This window comes from Trifolium pratense, linkage group LG1 (assembly GCF_020283565.1).
Source record: "Trifolium pratense cultivar HEN17-A07 linkage group LG1, ARS_RC_1.1, whole genome shotgun sequence".
NCBI classification, from domain to species: Eukaryota; Viridiplantae; Streptophyta; class Magnoliopsida; order Fabales; family Fabaceae; genus Trifolium; species Trifolium pratense.
In genome coordinates, this window is record NC_060059.1 from 16,173,216 (window position 1) to 16,184,541 (window position 11,326).

An 11,326-nucleotide genomic window follows, 5' to 3' on the forward strand; every position below is an offset into this window, starting at 1 on the left:
TCATGGCAATATGTATTTGCCATGATCTTGGCCCTTGATTTCTTCTCACTTGCATTCTTGTAGGGTGTGGATCTACCCTGTCTATCCTCGTCATAAAGTCGGCTCTTATTCACCAAAATAGAAAATTGGCGAATCTCTTGGAATTCAATGAATTGCTTAATCTTCGATTGCAATCCGCTCTCAAACTTAAAGCACTTCGACCCTTCAGCTCCTACATCATTGTAGTGTGGGCAAAATCTAGACAGCTCTTCAAACTTAGCTGCATAGTCAGCTACAGACATACTCCCTTGCTTGAGTTCCAAAAATTAAATCTCCTTTTCGTTGCAAATATCAACAGGGAAATACTTTCCCAAAAACACCTCCTTAAAACTTTCCCAAGTAATTAGAGTTCCTACACCCTATAGCCTCTGAAGTGTGATTCTCCACCTCTTCCGCCAACATGTGAGTGGCCAACATAACCTTTCTCTGCATTGGTACATGTCATTGCCCTGAAAATCCTTTCAACACCTTGCAGCCATATTATGTACCAAACAATCCGCAAGTATCAGGAGTGTCAACACACATGTCGCCTACACGGGTAATAAGACACAAAACATGACACTTGGTCCAAAATGGACCAACCTTGCTCCGATGCCAACTATGTAACACCCTATTCCTGATAACAACATACGATGCTAATATGTTTAATTTAAAATACATACAACTAGGGTGTCACATTTAAATCAACTAATATACATGACATGAAAGCATCTAAGAAATTCAACAGCAACAAAATATTAATTTAAACAATATTTAACTCAAATGTTATCATCAAAACAAGTTCATGTCATGTAATCTAAAATATTCATAGATCATACATCCCCAAATCATCATGTCACATACATAAATATAAGGTCTAAGAGTACACCCAACCTGATGTTACAAGTATCAGAGTGTCTCTTAAAATACACATCATAGCTAAAAAGAAAATTAATAAACAAAAATGGAAGACAGTTCCATCACCAACAGCTTAAGACTCACCAAGAGACCGATCCTCAATCTGCGGATATGAACTCCCAAGAATTTAGACACAAAATAGAGTAGGTTTATGATTACAATTAAACACAATAATCAAAGGTATTAATCGCACACACAATTAATCACTTCACTCAACAATATATTTCCTTGTCTAAGAGATTAGGTAGTTTCATATTAACTAACTCTAACTTCGCTCAACTACACTCTCCACCATCTACTAATACTTTGGTTATTTATCACTAATCCGTTTTAATTGGAAAACATCATATTCTTAGTTAATTACTAAGTTTATTAAGAAAAGAATTATTTGAAAACTCATCAATTAACCATGAAAAATAATCACCTGTTTCTGATAACTTGCATCGGTTCAACCCTAGGATATGCACCGGTTCAAGTTTCCCAGATACAGCTTGTATCGGTGCAAGAATATAGTTATGCACCAGTTCAAGTTTTTTTTTTTCTTTTTCTGATTTTCAAAGTGAGTTCATGCATCGGTTCAAGATTGGTTTGCATCGGTTCAAAGTTTATCAGGTAGGATCTTGCACCGGTTCAACCTAGACATGAGCTGGCTCAAAATACTAATTGGATTTCTCTCAGGTGGGCCCATGCACCGGTTCATGCCATGCATATATCGGTTCATGATTTCTGCAAATCATGTATCGGTTCAAAACCACTTCATGAAAATCAACAACAAAACAACACAACATAAGCATAGATTTTTACATGTAAGCTCATTCATTACAAGAACATGATCATGTTTTATATGAATTGAAAATAAACAAGAAATCATAAATTAATAACTCTAAGGGATTAGCAACAAAGAAATCACAAATCACGCCTTTTTGGTCCCTCCTTCATATTTTTGAATTTTAAAATGATGATATATTATATTTAAATCGAATTTTTAGGGATCTTAAGTGGTGATAATTTCGTATAGGATACATTTTTTTTTGAACAAGCTCGTATAGGATACATTATTATTTTTTAGTCCAAAAATATGAAAAATGGATAAAATTAAAGTGGTTGATTTTAAAATAGGAAAACCAATTTTATGAGTGAACAAAATAGAAGGATCATAAGTAAAAATAAATAAAATAATAATAATCTATCTCTTTAAATGTGGTGTTTGATCGGTAAAAGTAAAAAGTAATATGTGAATTTTTCCCAATGATATATCTTTTTTACTTGCAGATAACAAAACTTATATGCATTTCTTTAGATGCTGTTTTTCCTGTTCCTCTCACAAAAAGGTAGTTATTTATATTTTTTAATTAAGAAAAGAAAAAGAAAAATGTTTTTAAATAAAAATAACTTCCCCAAGTATCTAGCACAGTAAAAACTGTGTATATGAAACTATACATAAGTTTGGTCCTTTTTTTTTTAAACCAGCAGAAATGAATTTCATTAAAATTAACGGAGAGTCGATAGTAGCACTAGGTGTCCCAGAAAGGTCCTCAACAAATATACCCTTGCAAATAATTAACGTGTTGTGGATAAAAATGCAATGTAATATTAGTAAGGGAGATTCTATGGTGCAATCCATTTTTTGACTGTTTTGGTGCAGTCCTTTTTTTTTTATCAATAAAATTCAATTTAAATCTCACATCAGCACAAGTCCATGGTGAGTCCTTCTTTTTAACAAATTTTTATTTATTGCATATGAGTCCCCTATCAAGTAAATGTTCATTTAAAAATTACAAACAAAAAAACAAATTTTATTTCAAGTTAAAACAAATCAAATAATATAATATATAATGTTTTTTATTTGACCAAATTAAAAATGAAATTGAAAACCCTAAATCCCAAATTCCACCTATTCTTCATCTTCATCTTCATCTTCTTGTTCTCCATAAGAAGGCCATCACAATGGAATTGAAAAACCTAGTGTGTTTGGATGGAGGAATTTTTTGAGGTAAAGTAATGTTTTGAGGGAATTCAAATGATTTGAGGTGAATTCCATTGTTTGGATGATAATTTGAAATTTTTTCAAAATGATGGAAATTTATGAAGTATTTTGTTGAAGTTAAATTTAGAGAATTTTAAAATGACACCTAAAACCAAAGAATTTCAAATTCCTTCATCTCTACAAACTTTTAAAAATTACTAATCGATCGAAAAACCTAAAATTAGCCGAAAAACCTAAAATCGACGATAAACGCTAAAATTGGCCAAAATCCAAAAATCAACTATAAACCCTAAAATCAGTCGAAAAACCAAAAAATCGGCCGAAAAACCTAAAATCGACCGAAAAACCAAAAAAATGGCCGAAAAACCTACAATCGACCCTAAACCCAAAAAACTCGGCCGAAAACCTAAAATCGGCCAAAATCCCAAAAATCAACTATAACCCCTAAAATCGACCGAAAACCCAAAAAATATGCCGAAAAACCCAAAGTCAACCGTAAACTCCAAAAATTCGGCCGAAAACCGAATATCGGCCAAAATCCTAAAAATCGACGATAAACCAAACAAATCGGCCAGAATCTCAAAAATTAACTATAAACCTTAAAATTGGCTGAAAAACCTAAAATCGACCGAAAACTCAAAAAATCGACCGTAAAACTTAAAATCGGCCAAAAACCAAAAAATCGACTATAAACCCTAAAATCGGTTGAAAACCCAAAAAATCGGCTGAAAAATCTCAAATCGTCCCTAATCCCAAAAAACTCGGCCGAAAACCTAAAATAGACCAAAAATCCTAAAATCGGCTATAAACCCCAAAATCGGCCGAAAAACCTAAATCGACCGAAAACCCCAAAATTGACTATAAACCCAGCTTTCGGCCGATTTTAGGGTTTATAGTCAATTTTTGGGTTTTCGGTCGATTTTAGGGTTTATAGTCATTTTTTGGGTTTTCTGCCGATTCTAGGTTTTTAGGCCAATAATTTGTGTTTAGGGTCGATTTTTGGTTTTTCGACTGATTTTTTGGGTTTAGGGTCAATTTTTGGTTTTTGCGACTGATTTTTTTGGGTTTAGGGTCAATTTTTGGTTTTTGCGACTAATTTTTTGGGTTATCGGCCGATTTTACAGTTTATAGTCGATTTTAGGGTTTTCGGTCTATTTTAAGTTTTACCGTCGATTTTTTGAGTTTTCGGTCGATTTTAGGTTTTTCGACCGATTTTAAGGTTTATAGTCAATTTTTGAGATTTTGGCGATTTTTTGGGTTTATCGTCGATTTTTGCCGATTTTAGGTGTTCGGCTGAGTTTTTTGGAGTTTAGGGTCGACTGTGGGTTTTCCGCTGATTTTTTGGGTTTTTGGCTAATTTTAGGATTTATAGTCGATTTTTGGGATTTTGACTGAAAACCCAAAAATCGGCCGGTTTTTTGGGTTTAGGATCGATTTTTGGTTTTTCGATTGATTTTTTGTGTTTTCGGCCGATTTTAGAGTTTATAGTCGATTTTAGGGTTTTTGGTCGATTTTAGGTTTTTCGGATGATTTTTTTGTTTACAGTCGATTTTAGGTTTTGGGCTGATTTTTTGGGTTTTCGGCCGATTTTTCGAGTTTCAGGTCGATTTTGCGTTTACATTCATTTTAGGTTTTCGGTCGCTTTTTTGGGTTTAGGGTCAATTTTATTAAGATAAATGAAATTAAGTGAAAAGAATTTAATTACATTACCCAAATAAAGAATCTTACAATTGATGGAATTTCACCACTTTATCCGAACAATGAAATTTGAAAATCAATGAAATTCAATTGAATCAATTGAATTGCCTAGTATTTAAAATCCCTTAAATTTCTAGAATCCCTTATCCAAACACACTTAAACGACACACACTTGAGTTTCTTATTGAGTTTCTTACTGCAACTGGTAGTTTCAAAGAAAGCCTTGAAATCAACACTAAAACGACACACACTTCAACCAGTCGTAACAAGGTTGTTACCCTTTGAAGCTTTCGATGTTTTAGGATTGCGTTTATTTTCTCTGCTTGAAGGTTAAAACTGAACGACTCCATCATAAAAGTTTTTCTTTTTTTTTAGGCTTAATTAGTAAAATGGTCTCTTAAAGATATTTTTAGTTTCAGATTGGTCCCTTAAAGAAAAAAAGGTCTGAATAGGACCAAACTGATTAATGGATATGTTTTTAAGTGACCTATTCAGACCTTTTTTTCTTTAAGGGACCTATTCAGACTTTTTTCTTTAAGGGACCAATGTGAAACCAAAAATGTCTTTAAGGGACCATTTTACTAATTAAGTTTTTTTTTATTGTGCTCCGATCTCAACTATGTTACACCTAAGCAACTCCATCATACTCTGCTTGAAGGCCGCGTTTAAAAAAATTTAACGACTCCATCATGCTCTGCTTGAAGGTTGTGTTTAAAAAAAATTTATATACAGACAACAAATTATATACATAAAACAAATTAAAGCATAAACCATAATTCCCAAAATAAAATCAAATTGCGTCTTAATAAATAATTTCACATAAATATAACAAACATTTCAGTTTGTATTTACCTTAGCAACGATCTTTTCAATACGACCACACACAAACTTCTTTTTCAATATTGCCGTCGAATGGAGTTCCGTTCGCGAAAATGATGATGTTGTTGTTGTGGCTTTGTTGGTGACGAACAAAAGTTTTGATTTTGTGACTTTGTTGGTTTCAATTTTAGTGACTTCGGGGGTACGCAGGAGCATGAGAGTTTCTGGTTTGATGTAACAGGTAAGCTTTAATTTTAGTGACTTTGATGAACCTAGGTGATGAACAGAAGTTTCAATTTTAGTGATTTTTGTGACTGTTGTTTTTTGTTTCAATTTTAGTTGTAATTCAAAGTACCATATAGGTGGTTTGTACCATATAATTCAAAGTGGGTCAACACTATATCCTTATTGGACAGATTAAGACTACACCAAAACAGTCCAAATAAAGGTTGCACCGTAGAATTATCCTATTAGTAACATGAAGCGCAAGAAAGGAAATCATCAATTCCATATTGTTTTGATAACAAACCAAATGAGCTGAATTGCTCATAAAAAACAAACCCAATCATGAATAAACTCAAATAATTTATTTAAAAATTGCAACAGTATACATGCACCAGAGTATATAATTACGTTATCAATATTATGTTACCAAAATGTTCTGTTGTGTTGCAATAAAATGACGCACATAGAAAAACAGAAAAGCCAAAATAAAAATTATATAACAAGATTGCAACAGAATTATATGTATACTATATATTGTTATCATGCATCAGGATAAACATATTATTACTATTATATTAAATTCATTTCATCTAGATCTAGTGGACAAGATGATATGAATCCATTGGGTGGACGAACCAAAATTGAATTTTATTTCGAACAGAAATCAGTGCTAGATCACAAAGCAATATGTATTTTTAAAATAAATCAAATAATTCGTCAAAAATAAATCAAATAATGCGTATTTTTTGTATATTTAAATAAAAGCTAGAGCTGTTTGTGACAAGAATATTGTGTATTCGATTCCCATAGTACGACATTTAGCAATTAACATGTTTTTATACCATTTGCATTTGACATTTTAACTTCTTAGCATAAGAGGTTGTGAGTCACATGTAAAGAGTTCAAAAAGTAATGAATATTGTGTCCCCTAAAACTATATATGAATGTTATTTCTAAGAGAATTGATTTTGTCATTTAAGAAAGGTTAGCGACGCAGTTTATTGTCCTTTTTTCTTTCATTCATATATTTAATTATTTTATATTTATTAATAAAAAGTTAAGATTTAAGCTGTAAAAAAATTATTTGAAATTATACGAAGTACGAACACTTCTTAGATTGAGCGTGTCTTGGTGTCGGACATGTGTCCTTGGACACAACGACACTTATGATTACATTAAATTATACAGTATTATTTTTTAAATTTTTATGTGTATCAACGTGACACAATGTCAGTATCGTATATGATGTATTGTTTGTTTCCCTGTGCTTCCTACATTATAACAACCCAAATATCTCCCATATCTTAATTAATTTCTTCTGCTACTTGTTCTCTATCACTTGTTCGCCCATGTCATCAATCATCAAATTGCATTTGCATTCATCTTTGATTTCTGAAGTATATATATAACACTATGATTGTACAATACTCATCACCCATCTTCCTTAAGTTTATTGAAGTGTAGCTAATAATTAGAGCAATGACTAAGATGGTCCTTATTGTTTGCATGTTTGTGGTGTTTAATATTATTGCAAATATTCCATCCACTGTCACAGGTGCTCGTTTATTAGACACTAACAAAAAAGCCATTAATGTGTCCACTATTGAGAAGGTCAAGAGTTATATGTTAGAAAATGGACTTGGTCGTACACCCCCTATGGGGTAAAGCTACACTCTTTATCTCTTCTCATTCATCTTGCTTGCATTCAGATATATTCCACTTTTCTTTTTTAAGTTTTTCTTTCTTTCAATTTTTTAGAATATCCAATGTTTATCCCTTTTTTGGACAAATATCCAATGTTTTTTAGGTCAGCTACGGTTATTTTTTATTTTATTTTTATAACAAGTCAGATACCAATTTTAAATGAAATAGTGAGAAGATTGATAAAAAAAATTAGTAAAATTTTAATTATATGATTTATTTTATATATGTGTGACCATATAATTTATTTATTCTTACTAAATGTGTGGCCACAAACAATTTATTTATTTTTTGAAAGGGGAGACCACAATCTTAATTATTAGTAGTTTTAAATAATATCTTATTAATTTTTTTTCTCAAAAAAATGTCTCACTATAATAAATAAAAATAATATTTTTAAATTAAATTCATGAAAGTGTACAATTTGGTAATTAATTATACATATGATGTTCAGATGGAATAGCTGGAACCATTTTGGTTGTGATATCAATGAAAGTTTAATCCGAGATACAGGTAAAAATATTTACTATCATTACTTTGATGTACTCCAAACTATTTTTTTTACAATTTCAAAATGTATAATATAATTTGAACTATATTGTTTCAGCTGATGCAATGGTGTCAACTGGCCTTGCTTCCTTAGGGTACAAATATATTAATTTAGGTAAGCTGCAACCACACATGATGATATTACTACTTACTCTTTATTTTTATGATGATAATAATGATGATGTACTTAATTAATAATAGGATTTAATTTATATACACCGACGGTGTAAAATAATTTTACACCGTCAATCAATACCAATCATGTTTTCCGCCACACCACCCCACTTTCTTGATATAACATGGCAAAATGGTGGTTGTTTATTGGACGATCGTGTAAAACTATTTTACACCGTCGGTGCATATCAATTAAACTCTTAATAATATAACATACACACCTTTATTTTATTTATGGTAAACCATTTAAATTAATAATATGATTTTGCATGATATTTAGATGATTGTTGGGCAGAACTTAATCGAGATTCTCAGGTATTCAATATATATCCATGTTTTACATTTTATCTTTTGGAATCAATTTGTACTTTTTTCTTCCTTTACTTTTCCTTGTTGTGAATTTAAATTTATAAATCAATATTTCATAATGTTTAGGGAAATATGGTTCCCAAGGCTTCAACATTTCCTTCAGGAATCAAGGCTCTAGCTCATTATATTCACAGAAAAGGTTTGAAGCTTGGAGTCTACTCAGATGCCGGGTACCAAAATATTATATAACTTGCACTTGAATATCATGATTATGATTGTTCAACCATTATTTATGATCACTTACAATTTTTATGCAGAAATCTAACTTGTAGTAAACGTATGCCTGGATCATTGGGACATGAAATACAAGATGCTAAAACATTTGCTTCTTGGGTATATCATTTACACATACATACATTTTTCTATAGTCATTTTTCATTTCTATCAAACATTGCATCCTATATATATACCAATATCTGATTTCATGTTTTTTCTTTAGGGAGTTGACTATTTGAAGTATGACAACTGTGAAAACAATGGTATCAGTGTTAGAGAAAGGTATGTAGTCAACGGGATCAAGATTCCCTGCTATAGAAATGACGCGGTTGCATGCAGTAATGAATATATATATCAACTATATAAGATCAGAAGATCCAAATCACAATAAAAAAAAATTAACCTTAAACGATTTCAACCATTAATTATGATTGGACGGATGAAAGCAATAATTGTGTCACGCAGGTAGTGCAGCGAATCTATTTCAGTAGTCAATATCCTAGAAATGCAAATAGGTATATATATATATACTTAATATTTTATAAAAATTTATAGTTACTATTTTCATACATTTTGTAAAATAGGTACCCACCAATGAGTGAAGCCTTATTAAACTCCGGAAGACCAATCTTCTTTTCTATGTGTGAATGGTGAGTTGAATTGGTGAAGGTGTGATTCTCATTCACAAATAATATTTTCTTTATTGTTTTCATCTAAATGTTTATCTTAACATATATAGGGGATGGGAAGACCCAGCAATATGGGCTAAAAGTGTAGGAAATAGTTGGAGAACTACAGGAGATATTGAAGATAATTGGAATAGGTAAGAAAAAAGTAAATAAATTACAACACATATTGCATTATTCAATTGGTTTTCTTCATTTTCCATATTGTGATCAACTAACTAACTAACTAACATTACTCCCTCTCTAGCATGACTACTATAATAGATGCAAATGACAAATGGGCATCTTATGCTGGACCTGGAGGATGGAATGGTAAATAACTAACTACTAACCTTACTAGTTATGTTATGCATATTAAAGTTAAGATCATTACAATTACGTACAAGAAACTCCAACATTAGATCCTAATATGTGTCATTGTATTTTGGATATTAGATCCTGACATGCTCGAAGTTGGGAATGGAGGCATGACCACAGAGGAATATCGTGCGCATTTTAGCATTTGGGCATTAGCTAAGGTGAATGAGATAGTGTTTATATACTTGTTGAGACATTGCAACATATCATGAGATTGTTGTTTAACTAGTATTTTGTTTGATTTAAATAGGCTCCTTTATTAGTTGGTTGTGATATTCAAGCATTGGATAATACCACATATGAATTGATAAGCAATGCTGAAGTTATTGCAGTAAACCAAGGCAAGTAGGCTTCTTTATTTTTTGAAAGATAAATATATTGATTTTTTCAATAAAGAATTATTTGAAATTAACTCACATGTGTCTTATGTTATTGCAGATAAACTTGGAGTTCAAGGAAAGAAGGTGAAAAGCAACAATGATTTGGAGGTGATATCCAATTCCCTTTCCCTTTATATTTGATTGTATTTGAGTTTATGTTTCTTGATAACAACTTATAATGATGCTGAATTTATTAATTTTTCAATACATAATTTTGATCTGCAAGCAACCAACAATAAATGCAAACTTAGTCAATATCATTTGTGTATTATGTACATGTGCAAATTATGCCATAGTTCTTGCACACAACTTCTCAATAGAAATATATGGTGGCAGGTGTGGGCAGGTCCTCTCAGTAATAACAAAGTGGCAGTGATTTTATGGAATAGAAGTTCATCACATGCAACAGTGATAGCATCATGGTCTGACATAGGCCTGAAACCAGGGACAATAGTTGATGCAAGAGATTTATGGGAGGTAAGATATTTAGTTAGGCTTCTTTTTCTCTTTACCGTGCAAAGTAATTTAGATGATGTGTAATGATTTTTGCAGCACTCAACGCAACAATTGGTTTCGGGAGAAATCTCTGCTGAGTTAGATTCGCATGCTTGTAAGATGTATGTTCTCACACCCAAAAGAAAATAATCTCTAATGCCTTTGAAGAAGATAAACAATAGTAGTCAGTTTTTAACACGTACCGTATTAGTAAACCATTCAGCTATCATTGATCCTAAAAGGGAGCAACAAATAAAGGAATAGGAAATTATTTTTCATCTTGAAATGTAAGAAGAATAAATGTACTAGTTATATTGTCATTGAGCTTATAAATTTACTTTCAATTAGATACAATGTGATCCACTTGATTTTTATGTAATAAGTTTTTCGAATCTCATCGAGTCTAAATAAAGTAGTAAGCTTTAGGCTTTAGCAAGCGCAAGAAGATAAGATTTGGTAAAAATGAATGTAATGTTATGTGGTAGTTAAAGAACAAGTTCTACTATAATGAATGATCATTGATTATTTATATATCTGACATGACATTTTACTGTCATAACAATAACATCACAACATAAAAATTAAAAAAATGCACCATTTCAAAATTCTGTTTACATTACAATAAGTCTGAAAATAAACAATCTCACTTGAACAAAATTAAACTTTTCATCATCCAGCTTATGAAGCTAGACTTGACAATGCAACTCAGAGCCCGCTAACAAGTGACGCTGCAA

The 11,326-nt window shown here is 31.4% G+C and overlaps 1 protein-coding gene across 1 annotated transcript; it reads left to right on the plus strand.

The window, feature by feature from the left end:
• Positions 1-7,123: 7,123 nt before the first annotated feature.
• Positions 7,124-10,925, plus strand: LOC123907945 (alpha-galactosidase-like). The gene is made up of 15 exons (XM_045958428.1): positions 7,124-7,326; positions 7,821-7,879; positions 7,974-8,030; positions 8,370-8,404; positions 8,525-8,628; positions 8,716-8,791; positions 8,898-8,956; positions 9,259-9,324; positions 9,414-9,497; positions 9,608-9,672; positions 9,796-9,878; positions 9,968-10,058; positions 10,156-10,205; positions 10,434-10,574; positions 10,650-10,925. Exons 1-15 carry the CDS (start codon positions 7,145-7,147, stop codon positions 10,740-10,742), a joined length of 1,245 nt encoding a protein of 414 aa, XP_045814384.1. The 5' UTR covers positions 7,124-7,144; the 3' UTR covers positions 10,743-10,925.
• Positions 10,926-11,326: the final 401 nt, after the last annotated feature.